The sequence below is a fragment of the Phalangium opilio genome, unplaced genomic scaffold (assembly GCF_054372755.1).
Source record: "Phalangium opilio isolate 3A_F unplaced genomic scaffold, DU_Popi_V2 ptg000003l_1, whole genome shotgun sequence".
In the NCBI taxonomy this organism is placed as follows: Eukaryota; Metazoa; Arthropoda; class Arachnida; order Opiliones; family Phalangiidae; genus Phalangium; species Phalangium opilio.
The window spans coordinates 1,848,886-1,872,863 of record NW_028324145.1 but is presented as its reverse complement, the minus strand read 5'-3'; the positions used below and the strand labels follow the sequence as shown (position 1 = coordinate 1,872,863).

Genomic DNA, 23,978 nt, shown 5'->3' with positions numbered 1-23,978 from the left:
GCTTATCAAAAATTGTTTAATAGTTGCTTATCAAAAATTGTTTATTAGTTGCTTATCAAAAATTGTTTAATATTTGCAATTTTTCTCAACTAATACGCTAGTAGCTCATTATTTCCATATGAATCTTCTTTTTCCCTTAAAAGGTATCACACCTTCCTAGTGGCGCACGCTAACTGTTGGGATTTAATAATAGCTTTTGGCTACTTAATAGAGCCTATCAACGACTGAAAAATTACAGTCTGTTTACCTCAAGTTCAATTAAGTCCAAAAAGTCCAAAATTCCATTTTCTTAATGCCTTTAAACTAAGTAAAGAGTCTCGAGTAAAAATCCAAATTTTTAGTAACAAATAAATCAAGACGGCCCAAGGGCTTGTAATAGTAGCCACATCGTACGAGTGAATAGCCCCTCTGTACCCTACCCTAATGAGTGGATAACCCCTCTATACCTTACCCTAATGAGTGAATAGCGCTATCTTTTACAATGCTTAAATGATTTGCCGTGCATAAAATCAGAGTTGATAGCCCTCGAGGCCCTACTCTAAACAATGATATAATTTTAACCGTATAAATTACTTATGCTGTAATTCTAATATTCCGGCGAATCAAAGAACAGATAGTTTTAGTGATAATCCCCTCGATGAGTTTAAAACATAGACTTATGCCGTTGCACACTTATCGCATCTTATAAATTTCTAACAAGGACTTATGCCCAAAATCTTTAGCAATGCTAAAACGATCAAACGCATAACGCTCATTTAACACTATGTTAGCTCTATCTATACCCACATTTGGATTAACCGCCAAAACGTTCCAGTCAAACATAATATAGATGACGATAGCTACCGAACGAGACCGAAACACACGAGGAGCGCGGTAGGAAACGGGGAAAATCGTTATGTATTTAATCAGCACATAAATTAAAAGAAAATAAATATAAAAACCCCAAACATACACAGATAAAAATTCATAAGCATCCGACCCCACAGATTAAGAGGTACCCCACCCCACATCACCCCGACATTTTAGAGATAAAAATAAATAATAAAAAATTCGGTGTTTCTATCAAGTCTCTATGGCTCAGTGGTAGAATGTCTGTCTATTGCGTGAGCGACCCGGGATAGAATCCCGGCTGAAACCAAAAAAATTTTAATTAAAATAAATGCTCTAACCAAGCTCAGTTAGCCCTATGGGTGGGTTGAGGTACTATCGAATTCCCATTAAACTAAAATCTAACGAAAACGAAGCGACAACCCCGGCCACTACTACTACTATTACGACGACGGCTCGGGTCAAACTAAGAGCCTCATCGTATACTACGATGTAGCTAAAAAAAAAGTAACCGTCCAAGTGGCTCCAAGTGAAAATTTTGAAAGGGTCTGTTTATTCTATGACAGCGATAGCTCTCTTAATTAAGACTTCATACCGACTTTAATATATAACGGGGTTTTTTTGATTGGATGTAACCTTTTTCGAATTATGTTTACAGTTTTGAAAAAAATTCCCATAGAAATAACATGGGTGTTTTTCTCCATTTTACCCATTTTGTCGCCACTGTTTTGAAATCAAATATTCGTTTCTTACGTTTGGGAACGATTTGATATCAAAATATAAAACTTTTTCTAGGAACAAATTTGAGGGTTTTGAGAAAAATTAAGTTTATGTGCTACATTTCATGTTTTTTAATCATGCTTTGACTTAGGTTGTTGCATCCTATATGACATGCTGTTTGACTTACGACGTTTTACCATGGAAAAAACCGAGGAGAAAGCCACTCTTGCACTTACGCTGCTTTACCGCGAACTTATATCTGATTTTACTCTCTTTCGTTGCATCAAACTGAATGATAATGATATATAAAACACTTTCAAGGAAGGAATTAGAATTAACAAATAATTTTTGTGATAATTAATCGATTTTGCTCATGATTTCGGAACTGATGCCGTCCTCATTACGCAGGGATAGTTACAAATAAGGGTGATTAAATAAGATTACCGATTACAGGGAATTAAGCTAGATTAACGATTGCAGGTAATTAAGCTAGATAAACGATTACAGGTAGTTAAGCTAGATTGCCCATGACAGGTAATTAAGCTAGATTACCCATGACAAGTAATTTAGCTAGAATACCCATGACAGGTAATTAAGCTAGAATACCCATGCCAGGTAATTAAGATAGAAGTTATGAGTAGAAAGCTATAGTTATAATAGTGTTCTACATTCATCCCAGAAGTTTCCTTTTACAAGCCATTAAGCTAGTTTACCGATTACAAATCATTAAGCTGATTTAACGATTGCAAGTCAGTAAGCTTGTTTATAGAATACAAGTAATTAAGCTGGTTTAACGATAGCAAGTCAGTACGCTAGTTTACCGATTACAAATCATTTAGCTAGTTTACCGATTACAAGTCATTAAGCTAGTTTACCGAATACAATTAATTAAGCTGGTTTAACGATTGCAAGTCAGTAAGCTAGTTTACCGATTACAAGTCATTAAGCTATTTTACCGATTACAAGTCATTAAGCTAGTTTACCGATTACAAGTCATTAAGCTAGTTTACCGATTACAAGTCATTAAGCTAGTTTACCGATTACAAGTCATTTAGCTAGAGTAAATAAAATTCCCCATTATCTATACAAAACCGCCGGGTTTATAATAGTGATGCCGCGAATATTGATTTTGCCGAATACCGAATACCGAATATTCGGCCATGCTCTCGGCCGAAGCACCGAATATTCGGCCACCGAATATTCGGCCGTGAGATATGTGCAACTCGCGCGAAACCGGTTATGAGCTGTAACCCGATCCGCGAAATACGTACATCCCCCGCACGGACCGCAATAGAGTGCTGTCAGTTGTGACGTCAGATCCAAGGTTAAACGTCATGAGTCTGCCTTTAGCAATGGGCGGCCATGACAGTTACCGTTTTTTCTTTATGGGAAAACAGCATGGGTGACGTCACACCGGCGCTTCTGACAGCACTCTATGGGACAGGTCTCATGGTGAGGTGAATAGGCAGACGGCTACGCGAAATCAAGGAAGATGTAGATAGGGAAGTTTGGTCAGTATAGGAATCTCTCTTCACGAAATGTAGCAGGTCACGTGACTTATATTCGGCGTTTGAACTGCGCAGGAAACCGGTAGTGCCGCCTATCCTCAACACGATGCGCGAGAAAAGTGCGGCGCGTGCGCACATGCACATCCACGCCGAAAACGGGATTTTTGGGCGACCGGAGTTATAGCGTTACACGAAACTTCCCTATCTCCATATTCCTTGGCGAAATGTAGGGTCACGTGGGAAAACTCTCCTCTCCTCTCGGCACTAGCTGTAACGCGATTACTGCTCTGCGCAATATTGGCGCGCAAGCAGAGAGAGGGATACACTGTTTAGATCCGCTCTCTACCGCCTCTGCTACAGCGCGCCTGCGCGGAAGCTTTCAACGTTGGTGATAAACTCGGGAAGGAGGGAATGAAAAGGGCGATTTTTCAACGCGCTCTCTTTAACACTATAGGACCCGTCTATAAAGTCTTTAGGTTTTTGGTTCATTTGCGAGTAGATCGTGTCACTATAGGGAGAGGGCAAACCCATTCTTGCCACGTCATAGGCTTATATCTCTTACCTTGATTCCATCCCCCTAACGGGGGAATTTCAGTATCGCGCCTACAAACGCTCCCCTAAGTAGAGGTATAAAACGACGTCGGATGTTCTTTCCCTCCCTGACAAACGCCCTCTCCCTATATACTTTTTTTTATTCATCACAACTTACCACTGATAGATTATAAATATTAAAGTAAAAATTGTTATTGAAATAAATAATTTTTTGAGTAATTTTTCCGTTTTTTTCCTTCATGATTGGATATTCGGTATTCGGCCGAATATTACGAAATATTCGGCCGAATACCGAATACGAAAAAAATGGCCGAATAGGCCGAATACCGAATAGTAACCGAATATTCGTGGCATCACTAGTTTATAATCCCCGTCATATTGAAATTAAAATGGACATAAAAAATGCAATTTCAATATAATTTAAAACACTGGATGCTTTAGCGATATGGTGTAACGGATAATGCCTTTCTCAATAGGCGATTCAGTATTAGTCCAGACACGAAAGAATGGAAAACTTTATCCGACGTATGATCCAGAGATTCTGGTGGTCACGAAAATAAAAGGTTCAATGTTTACAGCTACTAATAGCCATCGCACGATAACGCGTAACCAAAGCTTCTACAAGTCGTATAAAGGAGTATCCGATCAGCGTTGGAGTCAACCTAACAAGGACACTCCCGTGCCTCTGCCACAACCGACCACGACCTTGCCCAGCCAAGAGGCATGTCCAAGGGATGTTCCTATCACAGATCCTATCAACCCCTCTCGAGAGATTCCACAAGAATCAAATCCCGATCCACCTATCCGAGAACGTCGCTATCCCCAGCGAGAACATCGACGTCCCCCTCGTTACTTGATAGATGAAATGTGATATTTCTACAATCCCTGAACATTTAACCATTTCGACTAATTCTGTCAATTGTGAATTTTTTTGTTTTTCGCGTTAACTTAGTTTGGTTACGGATTAAAATCTTATAATAAATAAAATTACCAAGGGGAGGATTGTAGCATTTTGAATCAGTAAAATTAAAACAGCCGCCAAAAGCAATAACATAAGTACTATACCGCCATCTAGGAAAATATATGTAAAAGAAAAGAAATTGTAAGGGCCGCGCCCGAGGAAAATATTTTTAGTCAGTCATCATCACGCGTTCTCAATAGTCATGTAGACAAACCTTCCCAAAGTGTATCAATAAATATGTTTTTTATATCTCATTAATCTGAATGTGGATATTACAGCAGAGATGGGTGAAAAAAACAATGGATGATCATGAGAAAGAAGCGGTTTCCAAATTCGAGAGTACGGTAACACTGAAGGACGGTCGTCATCAAGTAAAATTGCATTGGACTGAAGATAAAATTAAATTAGGAAACAACCGAAAAATGGCCGAAAAAAGATTACAAGGACTTTGCAAGAGATTTCGTAAAGTTGAAATACAAGTCAGTAATTGAAGACTACGAGGCAAGGAGTATCATAGAGAGAGAACCGAATGACAAGATATAGAGACAGAGAGCGCAGTTTACTACATGCCTCATCAACCGGTTGTGAACACAGAGAGAGAAACAACCAAACTAAGAATAGTATTCGATGCGTCATCGCACGAAGGAAATGCCCTTTCATTGAACGAAGTGTTGTTACCTGGACCAAATTTAATACCGGACCTGTTCGACATTCTGATAAAGTTTCGAATGCACAAAGTGGCTCTGACAGCTGACATTGAGCAAGCCTTTTTACAAATTAGTATCGCATCAGACGACAGAAACGCTTTACGTTTTTTATGGCAACCAGAGCCTTTCGCGTTACCAGCAAGAGAAGAACCGACTATTTATAGAATGACGAGGGTCGTGTTCGGGCTCACGTCTAGCCTTTACCACCTGGGAGCCACGGTAAAATTGCACGCAAAGAAGCACGAAAGAGAGTTTCCAGAAACATATCAGAGGCTTTATCATGATATGTTTGTGGATGATTTTATAAGTTGAGAGGATAACGATGGCTCAGCCTATCAAAGAGCCCAAGAAGCAAGAATTATCATGTCGTCTGCGAAAATGACGCTTAGAAAATGGAGAACAAGTTCGGGCGAGGTCAGAAAGAGAATCCAGAGAGAAAATTGGGAACCTGCGCCCAATTCAGAGAAGCCCATCGCAAAAAATGCTCTAAAAAGTCAAATGGTATTAGGCGTGGTGTGGAACGATAAAAATGATACTTTTGGATATCAAGTAGACGCCTTGATCAAAAGTATTCCGGAAATAGACGAAACAAAAAGAAGCTTGTTGAAATCCGCAGCAAAGATTTTCGACCCCCCTCGGTCTATTATCGCCATTTACAATTAGAGTGAAGATTATGTTCCAGGAGTTATGGCTAGTAAGAAAAGATTGGGACGATCCCCTCCCAGAGCATGTTTGAAAAGCGTGGAAAAGTTGGCTCTCGGAATTACCAGATTTAAAATTGATATCCACTCCAAGACACTACCTGGCCGACTTGGGAGAAGCAGAAATAAAAACCAGAGAGTTGCATTGCTTTTGTGATGCGAGTGAGGCGGCTTACGGAGCGAAGCCTTCTTAGCGGGACCTTTTGACTCGTAAACTTCATGTAGTTTTTTCCAGATCTCGTTAGATGTCTCACAATATTTAATTTGCTTGAGTTCTCCTGGGCTCATCGATAGAATGATATCCGACATAGCATTTGAATCTGCAGTTATCCATGCTTCAATATCATCCGCTGCTGCTCCAGCCACAGGTCGAGTTTTCATGCCATTAACGTAGATCCACGAACCATTTTTCACAAATAGCGCTTAAGCTTGGATTTTCCATGTGTCAAAATTGTCCTTTTCAAGCGGTGTAATCTTTAATACTGCTGCCATGATAGTCTTAACTAATTTAACTCGACTCTTTAAGTTTAATGTTCAGACCACACCCTTCAGAATGATGCAATAACGTGACAGTTTTTAAGCCTTGGCGACTATATTCAATATTAATAATACCGCGTAGTTGATAAAGAAATAAACATACTATTGACTGGAACTAAAACCGCAGTGCGTTGCTGAACCCATAACCTATTGTTTTATGGCGTAGTAGTGGAATAAACAATATAATGACAAGAACTGAGAACTGAATAACAGAAAATCAACACACTTTAATGATTACACGAAGACAGACTACTACAAATACAAAATAGAGTTATAAACAGTGAGCTTTGGCTTAAGGCCACGTAAAGTGCTTCCCCCTGGTGTTGCTTATATTAAGTACCACATTCCAACAAATCGATCCATTCCCTCTAAATTAATTGAAAAAATTACATATCTACGCTTTTTCAAGAACAATTACATTTTCCGAAAACATTTTATCATGAAATTAATTATTTTGAAGGGAGTACGTGTTGAGGTTTCAATAATTCGAAAGGAAAATGTAAATATTTAATAGTGGATGCCAAACAAGGGTGTTGCACGAATTTACACATTTAATTTCGTATATCGAAATGCTACATTTCTATTGTCGCCTCTATGAAGAAAAGATTGCACTGCAATTTCCCTCTCCGTGCTTTAGAATTTCTTGGTCATAATTCAGTCTTCATTTGAAACGTCACCACCCCTTTCTACATTGTTGGCGCTACTTGTACACCGGTTACGTATTACGGGTAATCATTTTAGTACGCATAAAGACCATTTCGGAAAACACACAGGGGCGAGGCCACCATTGGGGTATTCTCCCTCACACCAAGGGTCACCGCCAGACTGTGCCAAAGTTCACTACAGGCAAGAGGCTAGTCAACTCTCACTGCCTATAGCGGTGCTTCTACACAGAAAAAACAACGTTTAGGTTTTGAGCACATCCATTTGATTTAAACATGTTGAAAATCTAAACCCCTAGATTTGACGTACGAAAACTAAACACCAACTAGTACCAATGGGTGTAATAGTTAAACATATAAAAACTAAACACAACAGCGCATTGAAAGCCTTTAAAAACACGTTTAAAATCTAAACTTATCGTAAAGTGGACATAAACCGAAACGCCAGGGTTTAAACGTGTTCAAAACCTACTCTAGGTGTAAAGGATATAAACATATTGACGTCATGTAGTTAACTCGAGCATCTGAGGAAGAATAATTAATATTTTATTTGGTGAATCGGTTTTAACCCCTTCTCATGCCGAGAGGCCAAGGTTCAGAAATTTGGGAATGGGGTACATTCATTCGCTGGTGCTTGACACGTCAAAAGTCAGAATTTACTCACAAAAAAGCCGTATTAGAACTTCGCCCATATTTAGTAAATAAATTAAATTTTATTTTTATATTAGTTTGGTTTATAACTGGGTTTAATTTTGAGTTATGAATTCTAATTTTAGAAAAGTGTTGCTCATTAAACGGTTTGACTCACGCTAAAATTGCCTTCAAAAATGTTTCAGTGACCATTTCTGTTGTGAACTGTAAGTTTAGATCAGAGGTTTAGTACATATAACCGATCAAAATATATTATTTGTTATCTTGGCGTACCAACGTAAAAACATCAAAATGGGGTTTTCTATTAAATATCAAGACGATTCTAAACTTGCAAATAAGTGTATAGAATATGTTAACACTTTTTTAAGCCTTTCTAGGCACCTGGGACCGGTCAGTTCAACGTTTTTGCTAGGGGACGACCACGTTGACTGTTTTACCATTACCAGGGTACTTATATTTGTACGCTGCGATCGGCAAGGGTTACGAGAAACGTCTAGCCTTCCAATGGCGGGGTCTTCCTCCAAAGGTTCACGCAATTGCGATGTTCTTATCTACAGCTGCGATTCGAATCCTTTATATACTACCTATTTGAGTAAGGCGAAGCAACAGGCGTATGTTTCATTTCAAACGTCAATATTAGTCAAGTCTTTCAAGAATGTTTAATTGTTCTTTTTTAAAACGATGTAAAGCTCAATAAGGCGAACAACTAACGAATAAAATATCAAATATTAATTATATATTTATTTTAATATTTAAGATAATTTTGTTTCTCAATTCAAAATTAATACGGAAAGAGTTAAAAAGCAGTCTATGTTTTTGTCTGTGTGTGTCGGTCCGTTGTTACACTAGCGCGCTGCTTTAGCAGTTCGCTTTGCTTTAATGTGTAAAGAAATCCTACCGAACCTTAATATTCACTTTTTCCATAATATAAAGTGAATATGTGGAAATATTTCTCGTAACTACGATGCATTTAGTACTTTTCTAGCTTTAAAGCTCTGTTTCATTTTGATATTCCAAGGATATTTTTAATATTATTATTTGAAATTGCTGTTTATATATTTCTTAAGCTATACTATATCTGTATAAAGAATAATCCTTGATCTAAAGATTTCAAGAAGGAAGCTTAGGCCTGGACTCAATCGGGTAAATCAAATATTATCCGCAATAGGCTTAGTGAACCAAAGAGTAAATAATTGAGACTTAAGGTGAACTAAACTGTGGGTTTTATTTTCGTGTCTGTAATGAAGGGACATTAACGGTTCAGAGTGAGTCGAAAGTTATTTACACGTTTAAATAATCAGGTTTAGATTTAATAATAGAAGAAAAGATCATATTGGCATTTAGACCAGTGAAAAGCCTAATGGTAAACGGGTATTAGCTACGGAATGCATCATGGTGGCAATTAGATCAGTGGAAGGGCTAATCGTTATTGGGTTATAGCTTAGAAGTTTTCATTCTTATTATGGTGCGTATTGACTTTCAGTGCGTCCAACCACAAGTCAGCTTTGGTGATATTTAACGTTAACACTCATGTTGGCAAACTTAGAAAATCGTTGAGGTGAAACGAGACTGTAGTGTTTATACTGCTAACCAGTTGTGAATGTAGCTATAAGAAAATAGGGTTAACAGTTGAGGCATAGACAGTTGGGCCTTTTCAAAGACATAAAGGTTATATCTCTCCAAAATCTATACACTTCATTTCCTGTTTTTTTCCCATTTACTTATTAAATGTGTCCAAGACGTATCATTATTGGATGTAAATGTCGTCTGCTTTACTGTATATTCGCTATGCTCGGAATACTGGTTTAAAAATTCGTAAATTTTTACTTCAAAAAAGAGAAATAATTCTATATCTAGGTTAATAAGTTTGTAGTAGTAGTCCTCCTCTTGACTCGGAGAGGTAATATTTTGGTTTTTAGAACTTGTTACACTAGTGCAACGCGTTAGCAGTTCGCCTCGTGTAAAGAAATCCTACAAAACCTTAATATTTTCTTTTTTCATAATTTAAAAGTAATATATAGATATATTTTTCGCAATTTCGATGCCTTTGGTAGTTTTGTAGCTATAAAGATCCGTTTTATTTTGATATTCCAAGAATAATTTTTATATTATAATTTGAAATAGTTGTTTATATATTACTTAAGCTATACCACATCTGTACATTAACGTTGGAAAACTACATGCGGGTTAGACATAAACGTTTTCAATCTGAACGCGTTTGAAATATAAACGTTTTCAATCTCAACGTGTTTGAAACATAAACGTTTTCAATCTTAACGCGTTTGAAACATAAACGTTTTCAATCTTAACGCGTTTGAAACATAAACGTTTTCAATCTTAACGCGTTAGAAACATAAACGTTTTCGATCTAAACGCGTTTCAAACATAAACGTTTTCAATCTAAACGAGTTTCAAACATAAACGTTTTCAATCTAAACGCGTTTGAAACATAATCGTTTTCAATCTAAACGCGTTTGAAACATAAACGTTCTCAACCTAAACGCGTTTGAGACCACAAGGAAGGCAACAAGTCAAGAACCGAATATCTCAATGTTTAAAATGAAAATCGTGGAAGGTTAAGGCTTTAGCAGAAGAAACTGCCACTCTACCGATGGACAGAATTAGCAAAGCAGCTAGTTTCGAAGTCACTGGAGTAGATTTTGCCGGGCCTCTGTACCTGAAGAAACACATAAAAGAAGTACAAGCAAGGGGAAGTAGCAAGTCGAAAGTCAATGAAAAAATAAAAGTAACAACTTGCACGTACAAGGCTTACATTTGCCTTTTCACCTGTGGTGTGGGTAGAGCGATCCACTTGGAATTAATAACCGAGATGTCAACTGAAACGTTCCTTCAAGCTTTTCGAAGGTTTATAGCAAGACGAGGACTTGTAAGAGTATTTTATTCGGACAATGCCCTAAGCTTTAATTTCAATTTGGAAAAACATTCAAAAGCCAAAAGTTAATAAGTATTTTGGGACCCAGGGCATTGCCTGGAAGTTCATAGCTGAAAGATCACTTTGGTGGGACGGCTTTTATGAACGACAAGTTCAAACGGTAAAAATCGCGCTCAAGAAAACACTTGGAAGGGCGATGTTGGATTTCGAGGAAATGCAAACGGTAGTAACCGAAGTGGAAGCTGTGGTGAACTCACGGCCATTGACATATCAACACAGTGAAGCGGATGAACCTACTTGCTTAACGCCCGCGCATTTCTTGGTGGGACGTCGGCTTACATCTTTACCTCCAAATTCAAATTTCAATCCAACTAGCACGATATCAAGCAAACAAGCCGTGAAACGATGGAAGTACAAGGAAACTCTATTAAATAAATTTTGGAGACAATGGAAGAGAGAGTATCATCTACTTCTAAATTCGGCTCACAATGTGGACCTGACTAAAAGATGTTCCATAAAACCAGGAGATGTTATGTTGGTAAACGATTTAGACCTCCCCAGACAACAATGGCAAATCGCGACAGTTGAAGAGGTTTTCGACGGACGTGATTCTAAGATACGAGCATGTTCTTTAAAACTGCCAAATCAGAAAATGATTAAAAGATCAATTAATTTGTTGCATCCATTGGAACTAGATTAAGATACACGATGAACTATTGTTCATGGGGGGGAATTTGTGGGAATTTCACTTAAAATTCTGTGTAAAACAATTTTGTAATTTGGTGTTGCCTGGCTTGTTCAAGTCTATAGGGGTCCTATTAAGGGGGGAATTAATTCTAAGCAAAAAAGGAGAAAAGGGGGACCCAAGAAAACTGGTTTTTAAGGTGGGGTTCAACCCCAAGGAAAGAAAGAGAGAGTTGTTGTCGGTTAGCGCGCGAAGGAGAGATGAGCAAGCTAGGCAGCGTTTCTTTTTGAATTTTACTTTTCATTAAAAATACTTTCGAAAAATATATGGCTACTTAATTGGTCGAACCAGTGTTAAAGTAAAATAACAATTAAATTAGAGAATTAGTTATTTTAGTAACCTCGTAAGTCTCGTATTCAAGGTGGTCCAAAATTTTTAAAAATACCATGCACCAGGCAATGGAGAACTACCGCCCCAAGCAGGGATTAGAGGTTCCCCTTTATGTATTGTAAAACCTACAGGTTATTTTCATTGAAAGGGGAAAGTGCGTTCGATCGTCCTGTGCCATAGTAATTTCGTTTATCTTAACATTTTTTGCTATTTATTTTTCTCGAGGGTCTAGTCACTTAAAGGGATAGAATCGGATTTATCTGAGTTGGTCAAACTAACATTGGTTTTCTATAAATTAACCACCCCTAAAAACATGGGGGTCAGTAGAAATCGCGAGAAACATTTATTATTTAAAATCAACGTGAATAAAAATTTAAATTTTGAACTCCAGATTTAAAATCGGTCGCCATTTTCAACCCATTACCTACGTAGGTAAAGTTCGGCCTCTGATTGGTTGCTAGTAGTTAGAATGAAAACTGTCGTTTTCGGAGTAAAAAGTAGTAGGAACGAGAATTAGCCTTTTCACACTTATGGCCGCGCTTGAGCAGTTGTAATGTTTGGCGCCTTGAGTTTTACGCTTCTATGGAGTTAACGTGTAAAATAAACTACGATGGACGAGTTTTAGAATATTTTGTGATTTATTATTAAAATAAAATGCCTAGTATTTAAATCGAGAGAGTAAAATTAAAACCACGTTAAGAAATAAACAGTGTTTAAGTTCTAACGGAAACAGTGCAATGATAATAATTGGTTTAAACTCACTAAGCCTCAGCGAACGTATGGGATCGCCGATGCCGTGCCGAAAGTCGGCAGCGTTACCCCGCGTAGTGACGGAACCATGGATTTATAAAAAACTATCGTTCCATGACGGAACTCCCGTCAATCTGTATCATACTGCGCTCACAGAATGAATCCCCCTATCAGTAGGTAAAACACTACGGAGCCTAAGAGACTTATGACGTCGAAATTGGTAGAGACGAACTAGTAACGTTTTTCGGTGGTTCGACTCTGTATCACCAGGTGTCCTCATGATCGCAAAACAATAGCATTTTGGATCTTTTAATCGTAATTTAAAAATCATTAATTAAACTAAAATATAAAAACATATATATTTTCAGAATCCTTATTTGTCTATCTATCGAAATAAATTAACCTTATAGGGATTTATTGCAATGAAATTAAAAGAAAGTATCCCTTTAACTGAGCTCGTTTAACTTCCCTAGCGAAAACACATAAAACTTTTTGTCATCATTCCAGTAGTATTTTGAAGTTTTCTAATTTTTCACAAGGTGAAAACACTCTATTTCAAGTATCAACACGCTAAAAATTGAAAAGATATAACATTTTTACTTCAAATTGGAAGGGCCCCGGAAATCCGGTAAAATCTAGGATATGTTTCTAGCAGGAAACGAAGCAGACTACAGATAACAGAATTCCAAAAAGGATCTGGAAATTAGCTTTTTTAATTATCTTTAAAGAGGAATGACACTATAAAGACTATATTACAGTCTATACAGACTTACTAAGCCTTGGCCGTAAAGAACGTCGAAAAACGTATTTCAAACGATATAAAAACCTCTATTAACTGTAATTATTTACCTGAATTACTTTTTTAGACGAAAATTCGACCTGATAACAAAGTATTTGTTTCTAAGGGTGTTATAGTTAGTTAGAAAATCCAAATAAAGTTGTTCAAGCTCGGAAAATACTAAACAAGCGTCGACTGCTCAAAAACAAGTTCTTAAGATCATAGCCTCTTGGATCACGCGACTCGCGGACGCAGGCTGCTCGCGCTATAGGTTCAACTTCCACAGAATGAAGCAAACTGAAAATTTTTTAAAGCTTATTTGAAGAATCACAGTGTTGCTTTTTAGTTTTAAAGTTTTAAGTTGACTTTGAAGTATTGTTTCGCTCTGATTTTTTGAGATACCATGGCCACTTACTCATTCTTTATCCGGTTTTGCATTTGTTGCTTTTTTTGGGAACTTTGGCGTTATATTTAGATGGCGGTCTTTTGGGGACCTTCGAATTATCATCCTTCAACGTGGAATTTTGAAAAATCTTCAAGCCTCCCTTCTGATTTGGCTTGACTATTTTAGAGCCATTTTTTGACTGAGGCTTTTCAGGAACTTTCAAGGTACATTTCTGTTATAATGTTGTCACGTGACCCAGACGAGGCTAGCTTATTCACGTGATCTAGACTGGCCAATAAGAAACTTACACGATAAACAAAGCTACAGTCAGGCTAGGTAGATCGGCGAGACGACAGTCAGGATCAGATACTCGAGCGATGTAGTCATTCTTAATGTTAATTTAACGAGCTTACGTCAAAGTAATAAAGATACTGTTTTTAAGTTTTATGCTGACTTATTATCATAACATGGTGATAGAGGTGGGATTACGGCCCCACGCAAACGTATACAGAAAGATCCGCACCGTCACAACACGCCAAGGCCCAAATTGATTTCGACCACAGCAGAAGGAGACTGACTCCAGATGGCATCGTTCAAAAGCCCTGCGCAATTTATACCCGGTACAGACCCTGCTACCGCTTGGAGGGAATACAAAGAAGGCTACGTCATATACGCCACTGCAGCCAAGTTAAATGGCGAAACCGTATCGATTCAACGCGCCACATTCTTACACGTATTAGGCCCGGTCGGCAGAAGAATATACAATACGCTTCCAATTCCAGAAGTAGACGACGCCCGTACCGTTCCGGTAATTATAGCGGCATTTGACACTTATTATCAACCATACAGAAACCTGCTCTATTCGCGTTATTTGTTTCTAACAACGAAACAACAAGAGAACCAAACATTCGATCATTTCTTCACGGAGTTGAAGGCCAAGGCTTATGAGTGCGATTTTACTCCATTAACTGATCAATTGATAACCACCCTAATCGTCGTAGGCATACACAATGACAAACTACGGAAACAACTACTATCTACACCCAACCTGACACTTGACATAGCTGTTGCCCGATGTCAAGCGGAAGAAACATCCAGCATTCAGGCCTCCTTGATGGGCACACAGCACGCCACTCGGGTAAATACAACAAACGACATACCAATTGTGACCCTTGATGCAATGAATCGACGAAGGTTCCAGACACAGCGACCACGTCACACCGCACCCCCACCCATCTTGCGCCAGCCACACTACCAAGCTCACTCTTCGCGCTTTTCAACCAGTAATCGCCGGAATACCCCATATGAGGAGCGGCAACCTAATCACGACTGTCCCAACTGTACTACAAGTCACGGGGGGAGACCTTGCCCAGCACGGAACTCGAAATGTCTCAATTGCAACATTAGGGGACACTGGCGCCCCAAGTGTCGAAAGACGTTTTCACTTCAAGAAAGACAACAGGCCCAGGAGGACAGAGAGCCCTTACAGGACTACTCACGCCAGCCCATGGTATTTGACGAGATCCCAGCCGATTATAACGAGGTTTTCAACTACAGTATCACATTGGACACCCACACACTTGATGTACCCAAGTTAGAACTACGTCCACTTACACACTTACCGAGAGAGGACGAGATCTACGACCAAATATATCTCCTTGACAAGCCAATAACCTTCAAGGTGGATACAGGATCTCAAGTAAACATCATTCCAAACCAAATTTACGAAACATTACCAGGCAGGCTGACACTACGACAACCCGTCCACACGGTAACAGCATACTCTGGCCATACAGTCCCGATAGAAGGCATAGTCGATCTCCCATGCACCTCTTATAATGCATCAATCACCTGCCCATTTTACGTCATAAAGGACGACCGGACGCCAATCCTGGGTGCCGCAGCCTCTTTTCAACTAGGCCTCATTGAACACCACCGAAGACCATTGGGACCACGTCCAGAATATCAAGTGAGCTCTACATCATTAGCTGGCGAAGAAGACCATACGACAACGACTCTACAAATTACACCCACGGAAGTAATTCGACAATACTCCTCAGTATTCGGCGAAATTGGCATAATTACGGGCACCCATCACATACAATTGAAACCAAACACTATGCCTCACATAGCCACCGCCCACAAAATACCGATAGCACTGCAAAAGCCAGTGAGACATGAACTAAACCGACTTCTACAACTCGGAATCATAGTCCCAGTCCAGGAGGCAGTGGATTGGGTCCATCCGATGGTGGCCGCCCCAAAGAAGGATGGCACAGTCCGCATTTGTCTTGATCCTCGGCGGCTCAACAAGGCCATAATGCGCACACCATATCCAGTTCCAACGTCCCAACAAATATTTGCGGAGCTAAATGGAGCTACAATCTTTACTGTATTAGACGTCCAGAGCGCTTTCTGGCAAATAAAACTTGATGAGTCTAGTTCAAAGCTGTGCACATTTGCCACGACAGAAGGCCAATATCGTTTCACGCGCCTCCCCATGGGCATCTCAACAGGCTCGGAAGTTTGTCAAGCAGCCTTACGGCGCATCTCTCCAAAGACACAATTTCCAGAAGTACATATATCGACGGACGATTTTCTTATTGCCACACCGGACATGAACTCGCACATACATTCATTAATAAGAATTCTAGAAAAAGCCTACCAAATAGGATTACGGTTTAGTAGTCAAAAACTACAACTGGCAGTAACGAAAACAACCTACATAGGACATCTCCTTACCCCATCTGGAGTACAAATAGATCCAAGAAAAGTCCAAGCGATTACGTCCTTACCACCACCAACAGACAAACTGGCGCTACAAAGCTTCCTCGGCATGATAAACTACAACGCAAAATTCATTCCTAATTCTAACGAAGACACAGCTCCACTACGAGCTTTGCTTAAAAAGGATGCAGATTTTCGATGGGAAGCCACACACCAACGCCATTATGACAACTTAAAAACACTTACATCCACAGCCCCAGTACTGGCATATTTCAACCCGGAGCAACCAATCGTTCTATCAGTAGACGCAAGCCCGCACGGAGTAGGAGCCGTTCTCCTACAGGACGGACACCCAGTGGAATACGCATCGACATCCTTTAATCCAACCCAACAACGCTACGCCCAAATAGACAAGGAATTACTGGCTATAGTCTACGCATGCGAACACTTCAACTACTATGTGGCAGGAACACGATTCACCGTACAAACAGACCATAATCCTCTCATAGGATTGTTGCAAAAACCTCTCCGACTCATCTCACCACGTCTACAACGGCTTACCATGCGATTGTTTCGCTACCAGATCGATCTAATTTATGTACCTGGCAAACAACTTTTGATCGCCGACATGCTCTCACGAGCCCCTCAAAAACACATGTTAATCAACACACCTGAACTGGAAGGCCCACAAACCGCAGTACATACCATAACTACCCACCCCCAAGAAGTACAGGATCGATACATAGAAATGACGCAGCAGGATTCTACCTTACAGCTGGTAATTGGGTTTGTAAAACGAGGCTGGCCTAAACATCAAAAGACATTACCAGAAGAATGTAAACTATACTGGCCCTATCAGGACGAATTATACTGCAAGCACCACTTACTCTTTCGTGGCACCAGATTGGTCATACCTCAAAGTATGAGACCAGAGATTCTTGGGAAAATCCATAACACTCACCAAGGCACAAATGCGTGTATTGCCAAGGCCAAACTCAACGTCTATTGGCCAAACATAACACAAGACATCACTAACTATGTGAAGGAATGCACGATCTGCATGGAACGACAACGGGCTAATCCTCCAATGAGCATGACACCACACCCGGTACCCGCTTTACCATGGGAAATGGTTGGCACAGATCTGTTTATGATCGGATCACAAACATATATTCTTCTGGTCGATTATCTTTCACATTACGTTGAAGTACAAGAACTACCTAAAGCAAACACGCAAACAGTAACCACTTTCCTGAGATCTCAATTTGCACGATATGGTCCACCTCAAAGGCTCATATCGGACAACGGACCCCCATACAACGCCATGGACTTTAAACTCTTCTTGAAGAAGTGGGGCGTACAACATGTTACGTCCTCTCCTCACTACCCCCAATCAAATGGGCTGGCCGAGAGAATGGTACAAACAATTAAGAACGCCATTATCAAGGGTAATCAAGACGGAATAGACTTAGAAACGGTCCTATTAGAATACAGGACGACCCCCAAAGTGAATCGTCCATCCCCGGCAGAATTAAGCATGGGTCGCCGGCTACGCACGTTACTCACAACTACAAACAAAACCTTGCAACCCCAGTTCCCGATACAAAAGGCCAGGACTGCCATAATTCATCAACAGGCAGACATGGTAAATAGAGCCAACGAAAAACGGACTATGACGTCAACGCCGCTATACCCGGGTCAAGCTATTTATTATCAAAAAGGGAAAAGGAATTGGCAACCGGCAAAAATTGTTGCTAAAGCAACAGAGCCTCTGTCATACAAGATCGAGACGCCAACGGGTCAGATCTATAGACGCACCAGAATCCAACTGCGACCTAAACAGCCAGAGAACTTTTCCAATATCAGTACTCGCAATCCCACTCCACCAATACTCCCAAGACCAGACAACACGCCAGAGCAGAGTCCAAGTCCAGCAAACCATACAGCCTCGTTCAACTCAAGGACATTTTATCGAAGAGAGACTGATCAACGACAGGACCCAACACTACAACCAGAGGTCATAGACGAACAACACCCTCCCGGAACAGTTCTTCAGACAGCGGGCAATCTTGATGAGACTGAACCCTCCCACACTCACGAAAGGATCCAGATGCCTGACAACGACGTCAACGAGACCAGACCACAGAGCAACCAACGGGAGGACTCCAGAACATACGCCCAGCCTAGCAGAACCAGTAGGAGTGGTAGACCATTAATACCACCACGGCGATACCAAACATAGGATAGGGCAACACTAGCATAGGCATAAAATTAAAAAAAAAATTAATGAAAAGAAAGATGTTATAATGTTGTCACGTGACCCAGACGAGGCTAGCTTATTCACGTGATCTAGACTGGCCAATAAGAAACTTACACGATAAACAAAGCTACAGTCAGGCTAGGTAGATCGGCGAGACGACAGTCAGGATCAGATACTCGAGCGATGTAGTCATTCTTAATGTTAATTTAACGAGCTTACGTCAAAGTAATAAAGATACTGTTTTTAAGTTTTATGCTGACTTAACAATTTCCTTCTTGTCTTCATTATCTTAGACTCATCTGTCGATTGTGGAGTCTTTTTTAGATTTCTCTTTGAAACTTTAGATTTTCTCTCTAGGCTCGCATTGGAAATATCTTGACACGGCTTGTCCTTCGTTTGTGGCTTTTCTAAAATGATTTGACCTTGAAAGTCTTGATTTGCATCATTGACGTGTTTTCGTTTTTTGGACTTTGGTTCATCACTTTTCGCTTTTCCATTCTGTTTATTCATGGCTTCTTTGATGAAGTCTGGCTCCCGATACGGCATGTTTCGTGTTTGGCGGGGGTCATTAATTTCTGGAAGGAGGCATTCCAGGTAAAATCTGTCAAGAGAGGGACTCATCTTCTTACACCAAAATTCTTCACCCGCATATATTCGCTCTATAGACGTCCCTTTGGGACTCCAAATGATAAAATCGCAATAATTTCTTTGGGTGATGTGAAGTTGTCCCTGTATTTGATAGAAATAATTGTGATTTATACGTAACTTCAATCTATTGTTTTCCCTCGTACAACAAAATCCTTTGACGAACTCTGGTGCCTCAAGCGGTTCAATGTTTTCAATGGATTTTGGGCATTTAACTTCAACGAGACCATCATCATCTATGAGACCATCCGGTGAGGCGGCAAGGTATGGTTTGTCCAGATCAATAAATATCCCGCTTTGAACAACAGGGGTGTCATTTGCAGCAGTGTCTATGGCAACTTCTTCGTTAGCCTTGCCATATTCCATGGCTGGTGTGCTAATGAGTGGGGAGTATAAAAGACGTTTGACTAGATTTTCGCTCTTTGTAGATTCGCGTCTCTTGCACACAGCTCCAAAGTTGAAAGCAGTTAAACGTTGTCTTCTTTCTTCTAGCCAAGTTTCATTACTAGCCTGCCCGCGAGTGCCCTCTTCAATTTTTGCGCGCTTCAGTTCGTCAACTGACAAATTGGATAATGAACGATTTTTTCGTCTTTCAAACTCTTCGGCTGGTATATCGGGTTGCTGGCAATTCGGTCCATAATCAGCTTGACCCTCGGCAACCTCCTTAGCTTTCATAAGATGCTTCCTCTGTCTTTTCTCTTTGGTAAATTCTCTGGTTAGGGACCGTTTCTTAGCTTCCAAATGATTACAGTTTTTCTCAATGTGTTTTTTCATAAAACTATTGGGACTTTTGGTTGTAATTTTTTTCCAAAGCTGCCTATGCCACATTCTACCGTGATTTTGATTCTATGCGGCTCCAAAACATCTTCCTTGGAAACTGTTTTTCTTCCCATGATCCACTTGTTTTCCTCCCCATGATCCACTTGTTTTCCTCCATTGAACTTGACAAGCAGGGACATGTAGTTTTAGGCTCTGTTGCTGGTATCGTCTGTGATTAGCTTGTCAGCTTTGGCCGCCAAATTGTTTATAGTAGAAATTATTTTAAGGTATAGATTTCGCGGGATGATTATTCTCTTATCGTTTTTATTTTCACAAAAATAAGTCCGACAGTGCTAATGGTTGCCAAAAACGTGTTTTGGAATGTTAACTAAGTCAGCTTTCAGGTCAGAAACAGTCTCCCTATTTTTGGACGCGTGAAAAATTGCTCCTTTAGCTGCTCTAGTCATTTTCCTATTTTTTTCTGGATTGAGGTATCGCTTGTATTCCGTTGACAAAGCAGAGTGATTGTACAAATGTGAAGTAAAATTCTTCACCGCGTGGTTAGAACATTCAATTTTGGAATCTTTTGTGCCATATGCTACGTTCTGTAAAATTTTCTTATACACGGAGGAATCGCCATCGCCGATAAATTTTTTATACCTTAATCCATGCATAGCTTCACTCTGTCGAAAGCCTTCTACAAGAATGTCAGCCTCCATGCTGGCTGAGAGTCCGCTCGAATTTTTATAGCAAAAATGGTTGGCAGGGTTTTTACCGTGTCTCTTACAAAACTCACACGCTGCACAATACTTATTTTTGACTCCAGTTTGCTTTAATTCAACTGAGTCCGTGGTAACTTTCACACTTTTGGTGCAGTACGCACACTCGAAGTAAAAATAAGAATAGAAACCGTATCTTATTTCTTTTACAAACTTGAATGACCCTCTTAGTGTCTTTGTGGCAGCGATGAACTTCGAGGCTTCTAACTTGGTTGATGAAATGTTTTATGTCAACAATGCGTCTTTCTTCTAAAAGTTGGGCCATTTTGTCTTCCATGGGATGAGGTGGATTGTATTCAACTGTCAACTCTGGCAGCAATTCACTCAATTTGGGTGGCGCAATATCGTCAATTTTAGGGGTTGAAGTAGTAAATAAAACAGGTTTTCTGTTAGTCGGTGTCGTTATTGACTGAATTTTCTGCTACCGTTCTGAACTAGTTTTATCGGCCCTCCACAGTCCTTTGTTGGAGTAATTTTTTAGATTAATCAACGCCCAAGATATGGGTTTTGAAATCGAAGAGTTTGTGGTTGCCAGAATCACACTGTCCCTAAAGTGTGGGACCATATTCTGACCATCATCAACGACCAATGACATATCCAAATCACTCACGGATGAAGTTTCTGGTACCACGCCTTGCAAAGTGGCTTCAGAAAAATTGGTCTCAAAAGGAATGGTTTCTAAGTTTTGAAATTTCTGAGTTTCCAATGCATTGAAAGCTACTTGAGTACACTCTAAGAAATTGGAGTGTGATTTAACACCTTTATAAGTACTTTATATGGGTCCAAATTGACACCGTTACAGGTGTACATTTACACCCCTGAAGGGATTTAATCACACTTACACTCTAAGAAAATGGGGTGTGCTTTAACACCTTTAAAAGTAGTTTATATGGGTCCAAATTTGACACCGTTACAGGTGTTCATTTACACCCCTGAAAGGGTTTAATAACACTTATTTGAGCAATTGGTGGCAAAGATAAGTATATAATTGTGCAACAGAGGTTCAGTTTAACACCTTTTTAACTCTTATATCGCACTGAAAGTGAATTTTTACTCTCATATTAGTGTTGTGCAACTCCTTAAAGGGTGCGGCATAGCACCTTTCAGAGTGTCGCTTCACACCTTTAAGAGTGTCGCATAACACCTTTAAAAGTGGGAGATTATTTGGTAGGATAGTAGTAGAAATTCTAGTACTTTTCCTAGACTTAAGAGCAAAACCGATGACGTAAAAAACACTATAGTAGCTACATTTTGACCACTCATGAGGCATAACTCAAATATCGAGTATGGTTTTCCTGTTTAATTAAATTTTCATTATCCGCCATTCCGCAGTATTATTAGCAATCAATGCCATATTCATAGCAGGGTTCCATCTTGATAGAACTTCATCACCTATAGGGAGGAAAGTTCTCACAAGCAGAACTATACCTCTTTAAGCGAGGGTTGTTGCACATGAAGTAATTATTACGGGTTTATAAACTTCTGAAAAAGGCAGAAAGTTTTCAATTCGTACAAATGCATAGGGTAATAAATTAGTTTTGGAGGCTATAATATTCAAGCAGTAGATATAGACGTTCTTGTTAAATTTAATAATCTCTTTTCACTAAGAGTTTTTCGAGCACCAGAAACGCGTTTAATCTAATTTGCACTACAGATTTTACAAAAAAAAAATCCATTTAGTACTCTAATTTTTCTCAAAATAATGATAAAACACGTCACAAAAGCAAGTGCCCCACTTTGGCTTCTCAAGCTGGCCCTACTGTGAGGCCAGTATCTAACCTAGTCTCGTTTTTTAAGAGTATCGCTTAACACCTGTAAGAGTGTCGCCTAACACGTTTAGCATAGTTTTATGAAGGTACAACACCGCCAGATTACCAATTTCTTTGTTAATTTTATTTAAAGGATAAAACTGTTTTCTTTCATGAATATCATCTTTAAAAAAAGGTTTAACAAGTACGTTTTTCAATAATTTTTTACTGTTTTAAAACATTAATGAAAAATAAATGAAAGACCTTATTTAAGAGACCCGCAGTATTATATTTTTTCATGTTTAATTTCGAACGGTGTTTTAATAGTGTTATTTTACACCGAATTTACACTTTAAAATGGCCTCTAAAAACTCAAGGTAATAAAACACCCTTTTGGGTGTTTTTACGGTGTTTACACCGTTTTAACACCTTTTTAACACTTCCATTTCTTAGAGTGTAGTGTTCATACTCAAAATTTCCTTTCGGAATTCCTTATGTTTTTTCTTTCTGGACAAAGTTTTACTGGGCGGTCGTTTTTTTTCGGTTTAAAACTTTAGCGATGGACGATTGAATTTTATTGTCATTATTTAATAATTCCTGGTTTTTATCCATGTTCAAAAACAGTAACGTAATCAAGCGAGGTTTAAATAAAAACTACAAATATACTCTAGCTAAGAGGGATTGTGCACTTCTGCTTCTTGTCCACTACAAGCGAAAAATGCACAAGACTAACAAGCCCGAATTGAATAGAAAATGAGTTTTAGCAACCAATTTTTTAACCTCCTAGATTTAGGGTAAGATCTGTTAAGATAAGGTAATTGGAAGCGCAAACTCGGATTATATGGGAGAGGTTGGACAGGGCTGCGAATTCTCGTACCTAATTCAGAAACATGGCGAATTCTTTTCACTAATATCCGACCCCCACGGTCGTATGCCTAAACATGATAACAAAAGGGATTGATAAACCCTTTCAATAAACCGTAATGCAAGTGCGGCAGAAGAGTGACATACTATTCCTACCCCTTCCAGCATCTCATAAATATCAGATGGAATTTTGCTGTAGTAGGACTGTAGGAGGAAACCTTCCTACATTTTCAAAGAGGTTTATTTATTAACTCTGTGTAGAATGAGCGCCATCTATGAATTTATTGCCTTTTTTCAGTTTTTCTCTTATAACATTGGCATTAATGGTCTGATTGAAATAAAAATCGCTTTAATTTATAAAGCTGTGAAATCCCTATACATCGATATATCAGTCAAAAAATTCTGATAATTATTGCCATCACTGGATTCGAATAACTACATCCAAAAACAGTCTCCGCCGGAATAATTATTTCTTACTTAAATATTGG

The 23,978-nt window shown here is 39.3% G+C and overlaps 2 protein-coding genes across 2 annotated transcripts; both read left to right on the top strand.

Annotated features, from left to right (window-relative positions):
• Positions 1–10,438: 10,438 nt before the first annotated feature.
• On the top strand, positions 10,439–11,420 carry LOC149717056 (uncharacterized). Its single transcript, XM_089834670.1, has 2 exons — positions 10,439–10,714; positions 10,809–11,420. Exons 1-2 carry the CDS (start codon positions 10,439–10,441, stop codon positions 11,418–11,420), a joined length of 888 nt encoding a protein of 295 aa, XP_089690796.1.
• Positions 11,421–14,291: 2,871 nt separating this feature from the next.
• On the top strand, positions 14,292–18,677 carry LOC149717055 (uncharacterized). Its single transcript, XM_089834669.1, has one exon. It carries the CDS (start codon positions 14,292–14,294, stop codon positions 18,675–18,677), a length of 4,386 nt encoding a protein of 1,461 aa, XP_089690795.1.
• The last annotated feature ends 5,301 nt before the right edge of the window (positions 18,678–23,978 follow it).

Excerpts from the sequence above, each read along its gene's own strand:
- LOC149717056 (XM_089834670.1), top strand. The coding sequence starts at position 10,439 with ATGGACAGAATTAGCAAAGCAGCTAGTTTCGAAGTCACTGGAGTAGAT. Across the intron at positions 10,715-10,808 it reads TTATAGCAAGACGAGGACTT|GGCATTGCCTGGAAGTTCAT; the intron begins GTAAGAGTATTT and ends TTTGGGACCCAG.
- LOC149717055 (XM_089834669.1), top strand. The coding sequence starts at position 14,292 with ATGGCATCGTTCAAAAGCCCTGCGCAATTTATACCCGGTACAGACCCT.